This window comes from Chanos chanos, chromosome 3 (assembly GCF_902362185.1).
Source record: "Chanos chanos chromosome 3, fChaCha1.1, whole genome shotgun sequence".
Taxonomy (NCBI): Eukaryota; Metazoa; Chordata; class Actinopteri; order Gonorynchiformes; family Chanidae; genus Chanos; species Chanos chanos.
In genome coordinates this window covers 33902019-33923999 of record NC_044497.1, presented here as the reverse complement: position 1 = coordinate 33923999, position 21981 = coordinate 33902019, and the positions used below count along the sequence as shown (strand labels likewise).

General features: G+C 40.2%; 2 protein-coding genes across 2 annotated transcripts; one reads left to right on the top strand and one right to left on the bottom strand.

Annotated features, from left to right (window-relative positions):
• The first annotated feature begins 4782 nt into the window (after positions 1 to 4782).
• LOC115806466 (mitogen-activated protein kinase 14A) lies at positions 4783 to 11215 on the top strand. The gene is made up of 12 exons (XM_030767169.1): positions 4783 to 4901; positions 5945 to 6074; positions 7274 to 7332; positions 7860 to 7971; positions 8337 to 8366; positions 8768 to 8815; positions 8994 to 9108; positions 9874 to 9945; positions 10028 to 10107; positions 10479 to 10557; positions 10878 to 11051; positions 11154 to 11215. Exons 1-12 carry the CDS (start codon positions 4783 to 4785, stop codon positions 11213 to 11215), a joined length of 1080 nt encoding a protein of 359 aa, XP_030623029.1.
• Positions 11216 to 16001: 4786 nt separating this feature from the next.
• Positions 16002 to 20050, bottom strand: LOC115806465 (intermediate filament protein ON3-like). The gene is made up of 9 exons (XM_030767168.1): positions 19748 to 20050; positions 17894 to 18102; positions 17701 to 17761; positions 17514 to 17609; positions 17219 to 17383; positions 16977 to 17102; positions 16649 to 16869; positions 16448 to 16521; positions 16002 to 16270 (listed from the first exon to the last, which is right to left on the bottom strand). The coding sequence occupies exons 1-9, from the start codon at positions 20036 to 20038 to the stop codon at positions 16074 to 16076; spliced, it is 1440 nt and encodes a 479-aa protein (XP_030623028.1). The 5' UTR covers positions 20039 to 20050; the 3' UTR covers positions 16002 to 16073.
• Between the last annotated feature and the right edge of the window lie 1931 nt (positions 20051 to 21981).

Sequence of the window (21981 nt, the reverse complement as noted above, 5' to 3'; positions counted from 1 at the left end):
GCAGAAGAGCAGGCAGCTATAAATCTGCCACGTTAACCTTTTCAAGTCTTTTTCTGTAATTGCTCAGGAATCAAACCTACCACCGCTGGCCTGCAGAGTCTATCCCTCAGCCTTTAATAAGACACTGGAGGAATGTAAAGTGAAACTGTTGGGTTGAAAATGCTCGTATTTTTGAGCATCATCATTTTTCAGAGCCCCACAAAGACCACAGTTGTAAATTTAATACCATAAATGCAGTGTCTATGATAAAATGTGATACTAGGCTTTCAGAGTGTGGGACACAACAGCCTGTTGACCCTGACACTACCCTTTTAAACAACACAGACTGACACTACCACACCCACCTCCTGCCAGCAACTGTCCCTTCCACTCCCACTCCCCATCAATAGCCTCTCTCAGTCAGGCTGCTGGTCAAGGCTTAATCTGATGCAGTGATTGGCAAAACTCACTGAGGTAGAGACAGGGAGTCACCACAGCAGGGATGTGTGGAATTAAGAGAGAGAGAGAGAAGGGATAAGATTGCTCTAGACAAAGTAGGATGGGGCTATGGCTGGTTTGAGGAACTTTTACTACTCAGCTTGCTTGTCACTGCTTAAGTAATATATTAGGCTGTGGGTGGATCTCCTTTACAAATCAACTCATCTTTTTCAACTTTACATGTGTTTAATAGGAACATTCCAGTTCTGACACCCTAAAGAATGGAATCCATTTGACCTAGGATTGCATGTGAGGAATCCATCTAGAACTCTCACACCCACAAATATGTCAAAAATGATCTTCTCTCCTTTTCCCAACCATGTGATAGATAATTTGCACCCCAAGTTATGGGTGGATGACAGAGAGGTGAACAGACCGATTACTGTGTGTTTCTTTTTCTTTCTTTCCTTCTTTTATTTTTCTTTCTTTCTTTCCCTCTCTCGCTCTCTCACACCCATACACACAAACACACTAACAGAAATGTATAATGTCAACAATGTTTTTTCCACATAACTGTGAATGATTGCTTAATGTATATGCTATGTAATGTATAATGTATCTACCCAGATTTCCATTGTATGACATGATTTACAATCAGAGGTAGGTGGAATATAATATTCATCTCTCTGTGGGTTTCCATCCTGATGTTTTCTATAGGACATATATCAGAAGGCTATACTATTGTTTTCCCACATGCTCATACAAGTCCCACACTTTGAATGGTTCTCAACTGCAGTCCTAGGACTAAGGCAGTACATTTTTGTCATTGCCCACAATTAACACACTTGATTCAACTCTTCTAATGATTACCGAGTCCACTGCTCTATTGAACTCGGTGTACTGATCCTGGACATTGGCCACAATGTACAGTTTAGTGGGTCCCCAGGAGTTGAGAAACACCGCTAATGAATCTAGACAAAGTAGAGCTTTTTGGACGCAGATCTGAGGAGGAGTTCCAGTGTCTTTATTAAATCCTATCTAATTACAACAAGGGCAGGGAAACTGCCATTACAAACTGATGTGGATCAGCAGAAGATGAAGATTCATTTCTCTTAAAGTAATGGGTGTGGCCAGACAAGACAAGACATTCCACAATTGAGAACGGAATCAATCCAACGATATAAGATAAACCTCGATCAAAACAGACTTCATAACTGTCACTCATAGACTAACTTATTATAATTACAGTATAAGTGTTGGGAGAACACTTAAATATTTCAAGGGTATTTCCAAAAAGTAAAACTACATTTTATATTAAGAAACCAAGCAAGCAAGAAAGACTCTCTCAAAAATAAATAAATAAATAATAATAAAATAAATACATAAACAAATAAAAATAAAACAAAACGAAGAAATTCAGCATCACAACGAATCTTGTGGAGCGAACAGTTCCTTATTTCTCAATCCAAATTACAGTTATGTTACTACCGTACAGGCGCCTATATTTCAGAAACAAACGCTGATAACGTCCTACACACAATATTCGCCCGGATGCCAGCAGAATGACCGACTTAATATTGATGTTTCAGGCGTCAGTGTTATAGCGGTTTACAGTTAATATCCCGTTAAGCAACAGTATTAAGCAACATTTTAGGCAACAGAAAGTCTGGCAAAATCACTATTTCCAACTCATTCACGATGTCATGGTTTTGCGGCTGAAAGGCTTTAAATAACTTTCCCGTGGACTTCCCGTGGACTCCAGCGTCTAGTGCATAATTTCTAAAACTGTGGTTACTTTTAATTATAACACGTAGGACAAAATTGTCATTAGCCTGACACATTCTCAATTCTTACCTTTGACTTTAAGATTCGAGATAAGAGGTCTTGTCTTGATGATTACAAGCAGCTCCTTGTCTTGACGAGTGGACCCGTTATTCCCAGCAAAGACACAGCAGTATCGCATCCAGTGTAAATACCTCTTACAGTCGAAAACTCCACTGACTCAAAGCATAGGCTACTTCAGCCCTCATCTACGAAAACACTACACGTGTATTCCCTCTCAAAAACGGGCGTATTTTTTATCACTCACAGAAATTAGCGGAATCAATGTTGCCAAAATATTTCTTAAATACTAAAACTTAATGTTTTTTCAAAACAGAAAGAAGCCAACGAGTTGTTTCAGCTATTCATTCGCTTGCCCTTTTGGTCAGCTAGTGGTGGTGAGTGACGATGAAGAGGTGTACAGGGAACACTCGCAGTATTATCCGCTACCAACCAGTTGGCCCATTATGGAAAAGGGGTTGGGTTTACAAGACTCCACTGCTTCGATTTGGGGAACTAACGCTCGCTCATGTAGTACTGTACACAAATCACTGAAAAAGCAAACCGGACTGGAACTAACGATGATATAAGAACTTTTCCCATCAAACCCACTCTTCTATCCGACTATCCAATGAAGAAACCCGGATCTAGCCCCTAGTAATTTTCACAAATGAGCTATTTTTTTCCAACAGAGGTACGCTTAAATGTCTGTTACTGGCCATGACTGTGCGCAGCATTCTCCGTTAGAATGTTTGTGTCTATAGGAATATAGGTTAGTGTGTGTGTGAACGTGTGTGTGTACTTGTGTGAGGTGCGAGCAGGCGTGCGTGTCTTCAGGGGCACACAGTATACCACACAGAACACACCCACATACATATATACACACCCATTAAACCTAAAGCTAATCCCTTTTTACCTCCCTTCATGTATCACTGTCCAGGCCACTCCACACCTCCAAAACAAACTCTAATTCTTCCATTTGCCCATTATCAAACCATCTTCTCTAACACCACACCAACAGCAGGACAGTTCACTCACTGGGTATGCCAAAGCTTACTGTATATAAATGTTTTTTTAAATAAATATCACTCCATTGAAGGTACCATTTAAGTTACTTACTGCCCCATGTTCCACTTAATATGGTTTGCCTTCAATAGATGTCTTTTCTTACACTTAGTTGCTCCTGTGCGGATACAGAGAAGTACCATGTATAACAAAACCACCCTTACTTAAGTTCCATGAGTCATTCTTGTTAAGTTAAAAAATGATTACACATATGCTGCTTGCTTATCTGGCGAGATATAGGAATACATTAGATGACATCAGGCTTGGTTCAAAAGCTGAATACATGTCCTCCACCCTGGAGTATTTGCATCAATATTAATAAAATCAGACTCGTTCAGAAATTCATGTCCTGAGATTTTCCTAACGTTGTAACTTAGCTTGACAAAACCCTTTGGATAAATGCTACAAAATCTGATTTGACACATTCAGTTCTCTCTTGCTAATGCTAGTGCTTTACTTCTTCACCCCTGATGCTCAGTTACTCACAACCACGTACTTAACTACTTAACCACAAGAGGGCACTATCACATTACCTCTTGATTCAGAGCATCCGAACACCGTCTGGTAAAATGGGAAACGATCTCTCTCTCTCTCTCTCTCTCTCTCTCTCTCTCTCTCTCTCTGTGTGTGTGTATGTGTGTGTATGTACGTGTGTACGTATGTGTGCCTACGTGTATGTGTGTGTGGCCACTTTTCTCACACACGTCTGAAGTGTCTGACCTTCCAGTTGGAACTAGAAGTTCCATTCATTCATGTGGAATCCAGGTATAGACTTTGCAGTAACACATAAATGTAAAAAGTATCCTAACGTCTCCCTCATACTGTGCAGTGCGTTCTTAAGTTATGGGAGGATACTGTCAGAGGATGTTAGTACTGAAGTTTTTAGTTTTAAAGTTGTAAAGTTTTTTTTATTTTAAATATGTTAAAACAATACTTTGTTAAAATGTAAGCAACGAGACGTCTAAGTTTTACATTAAATCGATGTTGTTGCACTCGGTGTTGTGCATATATAAAGATCCTACGTCAGTATGTGAATTCAATATAACAAACACGAATCCTTATGGTTGCCTTTGCTGTTTTGAAATATGGCTGAAATATGGTGTGAAGTATAAGCACAGTGTATACAGCTGATGTGATTGCAGATGGTTTATTTTGTTTGATTATGACCTGCATAGCCTGTGAGTTGTATTGCACAATGATCAAGCAGTTCCAGGGCACTTTTCCCAGAATATTATGGGTGATTTCATGAAATGTGTGAGAGCACCACTGCTCAGCAGTAACAACTCCCGGTTTACGAGCTGTTTACTCTGATGCATGAACGCGCCAGCTCTACAACTGTTAGCTCAACCATGTGACCAGGCGAAGGTGGATTGACTGATGGGCGTGTTTTTACTGCACTTTGGATTACCTGGGTCATACTGTGGTGTCCATAAGTGTTCACGAAGCAGTGGCGAGTAAGACGAAAAAACGCACTGCACAATGACATCTCCTTTAAAAACGGGCTTTCACAGACTGGAGGTACAGAAAACAACATGGGACGTTCCGGAGAGGTACACGACGTTGAAACCCGTTGGGTCAGGCGCCTATGGAACAGTATGGTGAGAGAATTATAAAAGTCGTAAACTGTAGTGTGTTCTCCTACGACTCTTTGTTGACTCACTATTTTATTTTCCACCGGGTGTCACATCGCCAAAAATGCATTTAGTTCATGGTAATAATGGGATTTCTAAAATATATGGTATAAGTTTTACATCCCTTCCTCTGCACTATTGCTTCAATTTTTGATATTTATATATAAGCTGTCAGGTTTTACCATTGAAGTAAGGATGATAAATTGGTGTTCAGAAATAGAGCGTTCTGTGGCCTATAGGCTACATCTAGAGAAATTCCTGCATTCCTGAGGGATATTCAAGTTTCAACAAGTTCGTAGACAACACAAAAATTCAGCCAGGGAAGCAAACAAGGATAGTGACCCTTAAAGAAGTCTGTGTTGTCATTATCGATTTTTCCATCTTTCTTTGTTACTAATTATCTTAGATGTAATAGTACCCTGAGAGTTCTTCCAATAAATATGAATATTAAGAATGCAATTTTCCTTCTTCCTTATTACTGTCTCACCTGTATTACACTAATTCCAATATAGGTGAGACAGTAATAAGGAAGAAGGCAAATCTAATAGACTTAGATCTAATAGAAAATCTAATAAACTTAGATCAGTCAGTTAGACAGTGGTTAACTGAAAAACACCCTCGAGCACGCACCCAGTTCACTAGGGTAAAGAAAGATTTCACAAATTCATCAAGCACTCTGTATTTTGTGTATGTCTGTAGCCTAAATACTTAGATGAACCATAATTATATGCCCTAGATGACAGATGACTTAATGTTCAAATATAAATTAGTTTTGTTGTAATACAGCTAACTGCTATTTTGCTATTAGCTAATTTGAATGCTTTCTAAATTATTTCACTGCCATATCCTGTTAGGTGTTAAAGTTTGACCCATGAAAGAAAAATGTTTTCCCTGAAGGACACTTCTTTGATAACTAACAGGTGCTTATTTAGGATGACACATTCACATCGTGCTACTGATCTCTCAGCATTCTCAAATTCATCTCATTGTTCTTATTCTCCTGTTTTAAGTTCTGCCATTGACCAGAAGACAATGGAGAAAGTGGCCATAAAGAAACTTTACCGCCCATTTCAGTCTCTGATCCATGCCAAACGGGCGTACCGAGAACTCCGCCTGCTCAGGCACATACAGCATGAAAATGTGAGTCCAGATTTCTCAACAGTAAACAAAATTATAAGCAACTGCTGACAGACAGGAACACAGTATACCAAATGTGACATACACTTGTTATAATCTGATTATTGTGTTGTAAGTATGTGAATTTTTTTTTTCATTTTCTTTGAAATGATGTTCAGAGTGGACGTATGCTGTGTTGGTAGCAAGACATATGGTAACACATATGGTAACAGATTTTCCACTCTGCATTTTAACTTCTTTGCTTATGTCTTGGTTTGCTGCGTAGCACTACGTACAAGAATAACTTTATGTAGTGGACTATCAGTCTCTGAATTCGGTGGGACCTTTGGTGGACAAGGGACAAAGTTGATAAATATTTAGGTAACCTACATACTGCACAGCAAATTCTATATTGTTAAATCTACTCTGACAGAGTTCATTTTAACACTATGCTGGTGTTAATCTAACACTTCCTAAAGTGTTAATAATACAACTCAGATGTAGTGTTAAAATAACACTATGCATAGTTAAAAATTAACTCTGCTTAATACCAGAAAGTGTTCTACTTGCTACACTGGTTTCATAACTCTGTAGTGCGAGTTGAATCTCCAACTCCTCTCAATGACACCAACTCTCTTTTGCAATTGATTCCTTTAGTGTCAAATCATGTTTTTACACTGTCAGTTCAACTCTATATTTAACACTTTTGCTTAACACTGGAAAATCAACTCTGAGAATTTTGCTGTGTGCCTTTTGAAGGTTACAACGCTATCCAAACCCAGACCAAATCTCACCAAACCTGTTAACTTACCAGATTTTTGTTTAGGAAACAGTGCTCTAGCTCATAAGCTCTTCAGTGTTTTTAAAACACTGCTGAGGTCTCTCTATGGCTAAGTGCTTTGTTCAACAACTTACGATCCCATCAGCTGCTCTTTCTGTCCCTGCAGCTGCGGGTACATTTAAACTCCTTCCTGTCAGTACAGACACACCAGCATCTATTGTGGGTCTGTTTTCAGTATTCATATGTGCTGATATGTGCATACATTCTCTCATCTGCATTTTTGAAAATCATTGTATCAACTACGCCAAAGTGAATAGAGAAAGAGGAAGATTGTATATGTGTCGAGATGGAAAAGTCAAATTTCTTGAATGGTAACTAGTTAAAGAAATTCAATTACTTTACTGTGAGTATCTTAGTGCTAATTTCTGTTCACTGCTTATAGGTTATCAGCCTTCTGAATGTCTTCACACCTGATTCGTCTTTGGATAAGTTCCAGACATTGTGAGTTGGGACCAGCTCTGAATGCATTCCTATGTGCAGAGTCACTGCTTGTCATGACAAGCTAAAGGGGAAAAAGATTACCCACGTGTCTTTGTTTGTTTGAATTTTATTTCTTTGAATCTGTACGTGTATGTGTGTTTGTGCATGTGCTCAGATTAGAAGCTGGGTTAGGGTTAGGTCATGTAACTTTGTAAATTTTCATATCACTGTGCTAGTATGTGACACTTGTTTCATAAAGGCAGGTTAGTGCATGTGTAAATTTGTGCTATTTTTCAGTTTGACTTTTAACTTTTCAAGTGCACGGTTAAGCTGGAAAAAAAACTTTTGGCACGGTAGTTTGATTAGCTTTGCTGTTTAATTCAGTTACTTTAAAAAAAAAAAAAAAAAAAACTTGACATAATAGTTTGCTTAAATCTTCAGCTCGTTTTCAGAAAGAAAGTCAGGTTTCCTACCTGGCTAAATGTTCATTTGACCACCTGCACACACAATTTCATACAAAATTCTTCTGTCTGATTGACTTGACGCAGCTACATGGTGATGCCATTTGTGGCACAGGATCTGGGACACATAATGAGGAGAAAGAGACTGACTGACAGAGTCATTAGTTACCTGTTTTATCAGATACTGCGGGGACTCAAGGTTTGTTCAGCTTACTTTCTCTCACACAGTAGAGGGATATTAACACTGGTCAGATATCGCTGTTGCTCTTACTGCATTGCTTAATACTCAGAGACAGAACCAAAGCCATTAAGCTGAACAAGAAAACTCGCACTAGTATATGTTAGCGTCAGATTGTATTTTTTACATATCTTTACTTGTGCTGACACTGTTTACAATAAAGTTAGTTAATGCCAATCCACTACATATAAATTATATAAATTGTGTTGGCTGTCAAAAATGCGGTATAAAGGTGAAATGAAGGTCTCATGTATGTGATGAGTTTTTGTTTGTAATAAACGTACAACTATTATATCTATTAACTATTTTTTCTGATGTTCTTACAGTATATACATTCCGCAGGAATCATTCACCGGGTATGTATGAAATATATTTATATATCTATAATGAAATTGTAATATTATCTTGCTTTTTTTGTTGTAAATGTGGAGTAAGAGTGTCAGCTTTTGTGTATATTTTAATCTGTGTATTCTTCATCGTCCTCATTAATACACTACCTGGGCATGATACACAACCTCAAACAACACGAGTTTTAACAGTGTGTTCTGGCAAAGTGAAGAATTAGGTGACGCACCCAGTACTATGAGGTTTCTACCCTTTGTCATAAGTAATTTAGACAGGTGAATGTTCATTTGCCTTTTTCCATACTAATGTGTGTATGCAAATACTTACTAAGTATCAGATTTACTCCAACAATTGTACGTATTATGTAATATAATCCCTCTTCAGTTCCTGAAACTTTTCCTCTTCACTATAGGATCTGAAGCCTGGAAATCTTGCTGTGAATGAAAATTGTGAATTAAAGGTAAAGTGAGTGTGTAATAAATGTAATGGTTATGTATATATGGAAGGAACCGGTTAGGAATAGTTTGTTGTGTAAGTATAGTACACTTCTGAAAAGGAGAGGGAATGTATAGATTATGTCCCACTTTCCACCTTTAACCTTTTTATATAACAGTGCCCTCTCTCTCTATCTCTCTCAGATACTTGATTTTGGTCTGGCAAGGCATGCAGAAATGGAGATGACAGGGTACGTGGTGACACGGTGGTACAGAGCTCCTGAGGTCATTTTCAACTGGATGCATTACAACCAAACAGGTGAACTGTCAAATCTTTCAAACATTAAACACCCATTACACCTTTTTCAAATAAATGAAGTCTGGAGCCACATGAGGTCACGACCCTGCGTGCTCTTATCGCCAGCAGGACTACCTTGGTTTTCAGCTTCAGTGTTCTCTGTAGTTGCTCCTTCAATTCTTGGTATTTCTCCAGCTTCTCATAATTCTTAATTTTGATATCACCATCACTTGGAATTGCCGCGTCAATGACCACTACTGTTTTCTTCTGTGTATCTATTATCACGGTATCTGGAGTCAGGACTTATATATCTGTCTGGATCTGGAAGTCCCACAGGACCTTAGCTCTCTTGTTTCCTACCACTCCCTGTGGTGCCTTTCACTGGGGATTGGGAGCATCCAACCCGTGTTCCTTGCAGATGTTCCCACATATGACTCCTGCCACTTGGTTTTGCCTCTCAATGTATGCTGGTCCTCCCAGCATCTTGCTGCCTCCCACAAGGTGCTAGATTGTCTCAGGTGCTTCTATGCACAGTCTGCACTTTGGATCTTTGCTAGTGGTTCACCATGGTCTCCACTGATCTGGTGCAGAGTGCTTGTTTTTGTGTTGAGTAGAAAATGTTCTGCATTCCAAGAATTCTCTTGAAATTAAGCCTAAAATTTCACTTTTAGCATATTAATACATATTGCTCCTGAACTGTTCTCTGTGTTCTTGCTTCTCTGTGTGTGATATGGCCTATTATTTTTTAGTAGCCTATATGTTATGCAATTTTTCTTCTTTTTACAGTTGATGTGTGGTCAGCTGGTTGCATCCTTGCTGAAATGATCACTGGGCAGGTGCTTTTCCCAGGAGATGACAATATCCTTTCACTTCTCTTCTGAATAAGCAGAAATCTGTTACAAAGAGGCTTTTTAAAATCATCCTTAACCACATGTTCCAGGTATTGATCAACTGAAGAAGATTCTCCATCTAACTGGCACTCCACCCTCTTCCCTAGTGCAGAAGATGCAGAGCAAAGATGTACTGACGACTTCAGTTCTTCTTCTTTATTGAGCTCTAATCTGCTCATACTGTTTTATGATAGCCCTGTCCTCATCTGTAATGTCTAATTCATTATCGTTTCTAACAGTGTTACAAATCTTAAGCTAATTTTCAGCTACATTCTATAGTGTTCTATTGCATTGGATTTTGTACATTTTACTACTTTACAGATGTTAGCATTATGGTCCTTGCCTTAAAATGTGCGTGAATATTTACCCTTTGGTTATTATGTTATTAACTCGTTAAACGTTATCTGCGTGCTTTCCATCATGAGCATCAATTTTCCTATTTCCCCTGTAAGTATGATAAAGAGAGACTGAAATAAATGGTTTTATACTGTGTCTCTGCAGGCACGCTCCTATGTGCAGTCTCTCCCACCTCAACAGAAGAAGGATTTCAGTGTAGTGTTTTCAACTATGGATGCAAATGGTAATTCAGTTTTTGCACTCATAAGTAATCGTAAACCTTCATAGCCAATATGAAAATTCACTACTGATTCTTGCCCCTTTATTGCAACAGTGGACCAGCTGTTATTGCTTGGTCTGCCCTCTAGTGTTAGAACATAATCTTAACAGTTTCAACAACACTATGAGAGCATTCAGTTTTCTCCTACTGTTTCCTTATCCTGTTATCAAATTAATAATGAAAAATGTGGTTTTACCATGGTGACTGAAAAGTGTAACACTAGCTAGTATTTCTCTTTCCGGGTGTCATCGTCTCTCTCTCTGTCTCAATTCTTCTCGTTCCAGCTGTTAACCTTCTGGAGAGTATGTTGCTGTTGGATCCGGAGGCTAGAGTGACAGCCAAAGAGGGGTTGTCTCACCCTTACCTTGCAGAGTTCCACGATCCTGATTCTGAGACAGAGTCTCCACCGTATGATGATTCTTTTGAGAGCCTGGAGCTAGCGCTGGGCGAGTGGAAGAGTGAGAGCACACATGGCACATATTACTAAAACAAACATTGCTAAAAAATATAACTACACATATTTCATTCGTGTTTTTTTTCTCTCTCTCTCTTTCTGTCAGGCCTTATCCATATGGAGATTATGACATTTGATCCAGACAACCCTAGACAGACTGCGACATAGCAATACAATGACAATACAGCAGATGGCACAACACAAAATATGGCTCTTTCCACACAGCAAGGAGCACATCACCCAATAGTGATATTCCCATATAACAAGAGTGATAACATCATCATATACCAATTGTATCATTCAACATTGGACCTTTGGACCTGTCGGACTATACATGTATTGGTATGGCCATTCACAGTTAAGGCCCTCCATATCAAATGATCTCTTTTATCACATACAATTTTTATCACTTTTCTTTGATCACGTTGAGACGTTGATTAACTTGTATGGCAGCCACCTGTGCTGAAGGGAGTGTGATAAACGTTCGTCTCCTCTGACATGTGTTAAGTCAGTCACTCATTTTTTCCACACTGGAGTTGCATAGTATTGTCGACCTTGTTAACCTTCTTGCGAAAGAGTGGTATGTGCCAGACCCTTCCTGCATTTACACAAGCACCTAATTGTCAATGACCACCCCATGCAAGAGGAGTTGGGAAGGGGTAAGGGGACCTAGCCAGATCACCCAACCCGGGGATCACAGCCAGTTCTTTTCCAATAGACTTGCGGCCACTGTGGCAAGTGTGACATAAGAGAGCCTCAAACCATAGATCCTAAATATAGGACACACTGCACTGAAATGTCCAGTGATGTTACTTCTTCAAAAACTTTCACAAGCAATGTGTAAGCAACGAGCTGTGTGCAGTTTTTCAGTTATATATTGCACCAAAGTATTACCTGGAACTGTTTTCTTAAATAATTGCTTGTCTTTGCATCCAGTGCTAGTCATTCCTGTTTTAGTAAATTGTTTATATTCTATACACACGTAGGCGACATATTCTTTAAAATAGTGTATTAAGAAATGGAGATTTGTGAATGAGATTTAACTTTGATTATTTTATTCTGGAATATTATGTGTTACAGTCAATATTTTCAAGACAACTGCATAATAAATAAAACCACAAGACCATCTTCCTCAATTCAGTTCAGTTCAATTTAATATTCTCTCTCTCTCTCTTTCTCTCTCTCTCACTCTGTCTCTCCCAATTTAATCTACACATGATTAAATCTGTTTTAAGTTTTTTCAAGTTACAATGCTTAATATCACCAGGGATGTATACACTGTGTTGATGTAAACTTAAAAGAATTGTCTAGGGAGATAATATAGTCCTATGACATATATGTTAGCTTTAGGTAATAATATAGTCATAAATCTGGTTTACACAGCCTCTCCAGTAATGTGACATTCTTGCACCATTTTTGGTTAAAATACAGGCAGATACCCTGAGACTTCCCCATTATGCTGCTGTCATGCTTTAAATGTAAAGGCAAACCAAAACTGTCATGCCCTGGTGCCTCTGTCTCCTGTGTCCCCTTTTTTTTCGTTTATTCTCCCTCTAGTGTTGGGTCTGGGTTCTGTTTTCACTGTTTTCTCTTGTCCCCCCCCCCCCCCCCCCCCCCCCCCCCCCCCCCCCCCCCCCTTCTGTCAGTTTTTGGTTCAGTCCTGTTTAGTCTTTGTTCAATCATTGTTCTCACCTGTGTTTAGTTTGTTATACCTTGTTTAGCCTTGTTTAGTTTGATATAAGTACTCCTTGGTTTCCCCTGTTTTTTGGTGCTGGCATTGTTTGGAGTTTTCTTCCATGTCACGTTTATTTTCTTGGTCTGCCATGGCTCTGTTCTGGAGTTCTGTAAGTCATTGAAATCCTTGTTTACTTTAAATAACGAGATAACTGATCTGCATGTGCATCCAGCCTCTTTCCAGAGACGTGACACAAACTGGTTATGTCTGAGCCTGAACCGTCTCCCCATAACAGCAATAGTTCAATCTCAGTGTAAAGACTACATGTTTGCCAGAATCATGGAAAGTAGGAGGACATGAGTCACTCATTGTGCTTGTTTAATCCTTGATTGCATTTCCCCTCTCCTCTCCCTTTTATGGGCACCAATAGATTTTCCACTGCTTGAGCATTTGCCTACTTATTGTCTTAAAGATAAATGTGCTGTAGGGAAAAAAAATCCATAGATTTTTTAAATTCAAATTTTCCATTATGGCACTTTTAAACACGGAATACTAAAACTGCAGACAGCAGCATCTACACATTATATCTCTGTACAGTTGGGTCTAATAAAATATAACTGCCTCGTAACACCTTTAGGACTATAAATATTTCACACTGTGTAATTTCACAAAAACTTTTGTCAACAACCTTTAGATACTCTGAACCCTGACGCATAGAAAATAATCACTGATCACAAATAAATCTGTTTTGCCAGAGACTTCCATTAGCTGCACTTAGCATAATAGATAAATACAAATCTCTCTGTTCAGTTTGATGCACGCTGTTGCGTGTAGCCATTTGCTTGGACAATGGTTAACTCACTCATTACATTTTGATCTTCCAAACAAAATATTTGAATTTTACACTAATTTTAAACTTATAGTTATCTATAGCTCTGTAGAGAGGTGACTGCAGTCACATTTGCACAGCATAGGCCTGGCATACAAAGCCATACACATTTGTTCAGTTTTCCCACTGAGAACCACTAGAGTGCAGTATAGGCTAGAGGGGGTGGGGTTTGGTGGACAACACAGTAGATAATATGGTTACAATTCAATAGATGAATAAAAAAGAAAGCAAATAATTAAGTAAATTTAAGTAAAAATCTGTTTATATTTTTTGATGCTGGTAATAATTGATCTTGCTTCCCTTTATTGAGTCACAAACTGGAGGAGGGACTGGATGCGTGTGCAAGTTACTGGTGTTTATTTAACAAAAGCCAGGTCAGAAAACAGAAGTGCAGGGACGCAGAAACAAGGCTGGATTCAGAGGAATTCTCAGACTTACTCAGGTGGAACTTAGGTATATCACACTAGGCAAAACAAGATAAAGACTTCACAAGAAAACTCAGGAAAACCAGTGAGATATGTTACATATGATCATATATGGTCTATGGTATATATGATTATACCAAGAGCAAACCAGGCCTGATTAACCTAAAATAAGTGTGCATGGTAAAGCAAGGAAGACAATGAAGTGACTAAACTGAAAACCCAACTCAAAATGGCCAGCAGAGAATGAGAACTGGGGCATGACATATTGATGCTAGTAAATGCCTTTGGGTGTAGTCCACAGTCTACCCACAGTCCACAAAAGTACTGTTTTATGTAAAACACAACAGAAGAAGTATAATTATTTCCAAAGATGTCACAGATATGACCTAAGGGAAAGAAATGTTGCTAGTTCATCAACTAGAATTAAAAATGGCATGTTAACTGAATAAACTGTGCCTTTTAGCATTGCTGTCATAATGCCATTTTTTTATTTATAAGATTTTTTTTTATTATTAGGTTTTTTTAGATACAGCAATAGGAAAACATATGTATGGACAAAATAATCTCTTGGAAGCACACATCATGTGTAGCGGCTTAAACTGGTGACATTGCTGGTTTGGATAAGGTTTTCAAGCCCTCTGTCTTTGACAAAAGTCAAAACCATTATTATTATTTGGTATTACCTGTACGTATCATAATAAGAATCTGTTAAGACAGCCAATAGTTCAAATTATAATTATGTGCCTTTGAGACAAAACAAGCTAGTAATGCAGGTCTTTTCAATACTTTATACATTGTTTTGCCTTTGATTTTAGTGCCTTGTGTCAGTTTTATCTTTTTTTTTTTTTACTATTAAGGCATAGAGAAATGTTCTTTACATAATTGTGCATTATTAGGCAATTTATACAATAGCTATTCATTTAGAGAAAGTAGAGTATGTCTGTCTCTTTGTGATGTGCAGCACACAAGAGCAAATCTACTGTACTCAAGGCAATCTCATGGCAGATATTTTACTTCTTTTGAAACAATGTTTTATATATGTGTATATTTTAATTATGTTGATGTTGTGTGTGCAAGCTTGTTGATGGTTTACAGTGTTTTCTGATCTTATTCAACAAAATTTGTTGAAAGTGAAGCAACTTCATCAAATTGAACAAGACAAATCCTCCTGGGAAAAAGATTACAGCACAAAAAACAACTGATACCAAGACATTTTGTGTAGGACCCAGATTTATTAATTCCTTAGTGTTACATGGTCAATTAAATTCTTTCATCTGGTTGTCGCATCAGCCTTTGCAAGATGAAACATGCAGGAAGCAAATGAAAACATTTTTTGTGTACCCATCATCCACAGACACAAGCAGAAAGAGTAACAGATGAGTATCAGCTCTGCCATTTACTGTACCATTACTTCATTCTGAGAGTAGTCTGTGTTGCTCTGTGTGCAATTTGTTAGACAATGCAACAAAATAGTGACAGCACAACTGAAAGTACTCGACATTCTACAGTTTTCTCAAGGATTACAATGTGTAATGCCTAATCTTGTTTAGAGACTGACTCCATTTTGTATGCATTGACGAACAAATGCTGCTCTGGTTTTACTGAAGCTGTCATTACTTTAAATGACAATTAAGAGCGACTAAAACTAACAAGGCTGACAGACATGGGACTTGAGCTCACAGGGAGTTTTGTTTTACTTTCCTCTCTGTCTTCATCTGTTTTTGTTTTTCCTTTTTGAGTTTGTGAAGGATTGCTTTATTGCTGAGGGAAGAAGTACTTTGGAGAGAAATCAAAGGGGAAAAAAAACCCACTACTGACCATACTCACTTAGCTGTTTGGATATAAAGAGCACTCCCAATGTTGAAGTGTGTTTGAGACATTTAGAAATTAGAAATTAGCAATTAGAAATGCTTTAGACACCCTCTAATTTCAGGAGTATGGCCAGAGAGGAGAGGGTGAGGAGGTGGGAAAAACCCAAAAGATAAGAGCAGAGGAATGGGTTCAGAGACTTGGAGGTGCAGAGGTGGTACTGGGTGTTCAGAAACGGCGTGAGGACTGCATGGAGCTGCGGGACATGGAGATGCTCCCACCGCCTCCTCCCATGCTGAGGCTGGAACCACCAAAGCCGAATCCGCCGCCTCCACCGCTGCTCATTGACATGGACATGCCGCTGCCGCCGCCGTACCCATATCCACCACCACCACCACCGGCGGCAAAGCCAAATCCACCACCTGCAAAACAGCAACAGTTATTTTGCTGATCACATTTTCTACTGCCTGCTATCATTTTTTCCACAGAGTTTTTGGCCTGGATTTAGGATAAGCTTGGATTTCTTTTTTACAAAATAAGACATGGAGTAACTTGTTCATATGTCTTTTTTTGGAATATGAGGAATATGAAAGAGGAATAAAACTCACCACCACCGGCAGCACTGCTTGAGCTCTCCTGAATGTGAATAGTGGCAGTTCCACCGCCTGAGGCAAGTCTGTGGACAGATTGGTACAACAAGACTCAGACTCATGGGTGGGCTTCATATTTTGCAGCACTTCAGAAGGAGTCATCTGGCCTCATCATGCCTTAGTGCTTTATTTTTTTTTATTGATGCAACTGACCTGGTTTCCTCTCCTTCAAGCAGTTTCCTGTATGTGGCGATCTCAATGTCCAAAGCCAGTTTGACGTTCATGAGTTCCTGGTACTCGCGGACCTGGCGAGCCATGTCCTGCTTGGCTCTCTGCAGGGCCTCCTCCAGGTCCTTAATGCGGAGCTTGGCATCCTTCACAGCAAGCTCTCCACGTTCCTCAGCCTCAGCAATCTGAGCCTCTAGGCTGGTGCGCTAAACATAATGGGAAAAAAGGTCATTCCATTGATTCCCGCACTCAGATAATCCAAGAACGCAGCAGAATGACTTAAGTACGTGCTTTGACCTCTAAAACATCTCACCTGTCCCTTGACGGACTCAATTTCATTCTGGAGTCGACTGATCATGCGGTTTAGCTCTGCAATCTCAGCCTTGGTGGTGCGAAGGTCATCTCCGTACCTGCCTGCAGACGTCTGCATTTCCTCAAACTAGGGAATAAGATCAAGAAAAGCCTGTGTTACAGTCTTTGTTATAAAAGGTTGAGGACAATCACAAATTACGTTTGCAGTTCCAGTGACCACAAAACTATGTTAACTGCTTTTACCTTCTGCTTGTACCATGTCTCGGCCTCTGCACGGCTGCGGTTGGCAATTTCCTCATACTGTGCGCGTACTTCAGCCACAATGGCATCCATGTCAAGGTTTCTGCTGTTGTCCATCTCCACAATTACGGAGGTGTCCTTGATCTGTCCCTGGAGCTCAGCCAGTTCCTGAAATGGGAAGTGAAGCGGTGATTCCACAAGTTCCAAATTATATGAGCAATCTTAAACTTGCTCAACTGAAACATGTTGACTTAAAAGCTTTTGGAACTGTGATAATCTGAAGGGATCAGAGACTTACTGCTTCATAGATCGTTCTGAGGAAGTTGATCTCATCCTGCAGAGCATCAACCTTGGCCTCCAGTTCTATCTTGCTCATGTAGGCACCGTCAACATCCTAACGCAGGACAAATATGTGTTTGTATGGGAGAAGATTGCTAATATAGATGCTGACATCTAAGTAGATCCACACAATAACCTAACCTCACCTTCTTGAGCAGGACAAACTCATTCTCTACCGCAGCACGTTTGTTAATTTCATCTTCATACCTGCAGAGATAAGCAACATTCCCATCAGTGTTCACTTAATGAAATATTGATGTCAGAATGGATTTTTCATAGCTATGTCATCTGGTAGCACAAAAACAGAATGCCATCAAATCTGCTGGCAGAAGCACTTACTTGTTCTTGAAGTCTTCTACCAGGCCCTGCATGTTCTTTAGCTCTCCCTCCAGCTTGATCTTCTCGTTGCCAAGGCCATCAAGCTGTCTGCGCAGGTTGGCAATGTAGGCCTCAAACATGCCATCGATGTTGGAACGGGTGGTGGTCTGCTCCTGCAGGAGGCTCCACTTGGTCTCCAGCATCTTGTTCTGCTGCTCCAGGAAACGTACCTGTGAAGAAAGAAGAAACACAAATTTAAGTTACAATAAAGGTAAAATAGTGCCCACTGCTTTCAGATGGAAGAGCACGTAGTCATATGTGGCACAAAATAACTGATTCATTTAAACTACAGAGTGAAGAATTGTTTTAAGGCAGCAATGAATGTGGGAGTCATAGGTGTTCTCAGACAAATATGAGAAAGACTTCCCATTTCAGATTAGGACTTGATTTGGCAGATCTAAAACTATGCTGGGATAAATGTCATATATTTGCAAACGCGCCATTGTTTTTTTTATCATTTATTTTGTTAGCAGCCGCTAAGCTGCTACCTCAGGGCAGGTACAGGCCCTGTGTACTTCACATGTTAAAAACTGACTAAGGCACCCTTCTGTGACTCTGTGCCATGTTAACCTCAAATGACTTCTAGACATGTTCCAACTGTTCTGGTTTGTGTATGCTCTTAGAACATTGCCGTAAGCTAAATGGGCGAGGCTGAAAGATCTATGCTTTGAACTAGCGCTCACCGAGCCCACACAAAGATGATGTGCCCCTCCTTAGCCTGAGGGAATACTCACCAGATGATAATACATTTATCATACTGGACCTATGGTTTTAGCTTGATAGACTAGCAAAATCCTTATTGCAAGTGCAATTTCTGATAATTTACTATAGTGGTTTCATGGCATAAAAAGCACTGTTTTATGTTTTTGTTGCATTTTAAATGAAAATAGAACCTTTTCTACTTTGACTCAAAATGAGTGTGGCTTCATACTGTAAAATGATGACACTGTCTTTTATTGGATGAGCCGTGGCTATGAGTTTTAATTTGCTCTCTGAAGGAAACACTGCATGCATATGGTAACGTATATAGATTAAAAATGTCCATGATACATTGCACTATATGTATATGTGAGTATCCTGCCTTGTGTTAGCCTGTGAGAACAGGAGAAAGTTTTGTGTTAGGCAGTTCCTTTGACGCAAACACACACACTACACAAATACACTCACACTGTCCCTGCTGGCATGCAAACGAGGGATAACTTGATCCCTGTCCTTATTTGGACAGAGCAAATGGTCACAAGATCTGCCCGGGCTTGGGTTTCCAAATTCATTCCCCAGCGGCTAAGAACAATTGTAGTGAACTCCTCAAATACCTTTCATTTTGAAGGAAACTATAGACTTTGTCCACTGAGGACTACATGATAACACTGTTTGTGCAAGGCATTGATGGCAAATTGTGTCCTACCCCTGAGTGTATAAGTTTTTGCCTGGTGTCATTTGCCTACTGCTGTTCCAGGATTTCCGGGTGCAAATAACAACTGTGAAATATTTCATGAGCATAACCTGAGCTGACAAGCAAATGCCCTGGCAGCAATTCATTGATGCACCATCAACAGACCCAAATGTCAATGACATCCCAGCAACTCTCACTGCAAAGTAACCTCAAATCATAAGTTTTAAAATGAGTATGCTTAGATCTAAAGGATCTGAACCTCCACTTTTTACTGCTCCACTGGATTCGCTCCCAATCACTATAGGCCTTAAAAATAGAAATCCTCATTATCTAGTCCTTTAACTGAAATAGTTGACTACGTCATCTCTATATATTTGTGTGTTACAGCTAAAAATACATTGCTGTTGAGTGATAAGACTGACCTTGTCAATGAAGGATGCAAAGCGGTTGTTGAGGGTCTTGATCTGTTCCTTTTCCTGGGTACGGACAGTCTGGATGGTGGGGTCGATCTCCAGGTTGAGGGGGGCCAACAGGCTCTGGTTCACAGTCACAGCTGTGATGGGGGGTGCCACGAAACCAGCGCCACCTGCACCAGCTCCATAACCAGCCCCGAATCCTACTCCAAGTCCCCCTCCATAGCCTGCTGCAGCACCGAAGGCACTACCGAAGCCAGCACCGATGCCAGCACCTCCACCTCCACCTCCACTGCTCATGCTGTAGCTGTAGCCTCCGCTGCTTCCACCACCCAAGCCGAAGCCAGCTGCACCGCCACCGACTACAGAGCGTCTGACAGACATGGTGCTGACTCTGCTGGAGCCGATAGGTGCGGCCAAGGCAGAGTGGCTGGAGAAGCCAGACTTTCTGAAACCTCCAGAGCTATAACCACCACTCATGCTTCCTCCGCTGCTGAAGCTGCTGGATTTCATGCTCAGGACACTCATGGTTGCTGTTGTCTTTGTGGGGAGGGAAACAGAAAGAGAGGACAGACAGAGAGGACTAGAGCAGGTGAGCTCACTAAGAGGAGATCAAAGTCCCTCTGAGTGCTTTCTCTCAGCCTCACTGCCTTTTTATACTCTTCAGTGAGGAGTCAGCTCTTACCTGGCCCTCCCACATACGCCTAAGGCTTGTTCCTCCCTTCTGCTTGTTCATCACCTGCATGCAGGTGACGGACCCACCCATGTAGCCAGGTGAGAAAGAGAGCTCTGAAAGCAGAGACGACCTGGACACTCCCATCTGATCATCTGAGAGAAAGTCAGAGAAGGGGGAGGGGCGCTTAATCTTACTCTGGAGTTGAAAGCATGCACCACATAACTCACTTATGAAATTTTTTGTTTTAGCCTTTAGAGCCAGAAAACTTTACTGTAAATGTCAGTGCTACTAAGTTAATGTAGTCACATTCTGTGTAGTCTTGCTGGCAAATACTGTGAGAAGGGAACTATATTTGCCTCCCATGAATATTTCATGATAGTGCAAAGTATTTGGTTCTTTGAATACCAAGCCGTGCCCAGGATCTTTGAATAGGGTAATATTTGATCAAGGTCTGTGCAGTCCCACTGGCACACAGACTAATCTCTCACCGAAGAAACTGTCACTTTAGTGAAGGACAGTGTATGGAAAGACAAATAACTCATTGTTCACAGTAACAAAAAGCAATGGAACCCAACCAGGCCATGGTAAATTTAGTACCCACCTGTTGGCTCAAAGCAGTTATCTCTGCAAACATTGTGATATGTATTACATGCAACAACACCATTACTCTTAATTCATTAACATCACATTACATTATGTATTTTTCTGTGTTTGTATGGTGCGTCATCAGAAAACAGTAAGAGTTTCTTTCCTCCTATGTGTTCTGCGTCAGGAAGAAAGATCATCAAGGTGTGAATGAGCAATAATTTTATATGTCCAGATTTTGCACGTCCAGAATGTTTTTATTTATTTATTTTATTTGGTACTGTGGTACTGCCCTAAATGCAGTGTGTGTGAATACTGGCATGGGTGATTCCTCTAGGGGGCAATATACAGCACAAATTGTGTCCACGGTACCTAGACTCTTCACTTCTATGTGTTGGAAGTCACATATTAATTTTAGTCCAAGTCCGACACAATGGATTCAGTTAATCTACTGTCAGTTATTTGATTTGCCTGATCAGTTACGCCCTGCAGGGCAAGAGGAACATGTCTGACAATTGAATGTAGTATAGTTTAGGACTCAGCTTTATGCTTACTCATACTAAGCGACCTGGGGGGGGGGGGGGGGCTTCATTACTGTACATAAGTACAATATTGGTGAACTCCTTTTCTCTGACTATAAACAGTACGAGCAGTTTTCACTGCCCATCTAACAACATCTACACAGAGGTATTTGTTTTATTCCAGTACATTTTTATTGACAACTGTAGTTATATGTTTGGGCGCATGGTTATGCAGTGGGTAGCCCCTTCGCCTCACAGTGAGAAGGTCTTGGGTTTGATTCCTGGCCGGGTGGCCAGGGTCCCTTCTGTGTGGAGTTTGCATGTTCTCCCCGTGTTTGCATGGGTCTCCTCCGGGAGGTCTGGTTTCCTTCCACAGTCCAAAGACATGCAGGTCAGGCAAATAGGTGATACTAAATTGCCCCTGTGTGTGAATGGGTTTGTCTGTGTGCCCTGCGATAGAC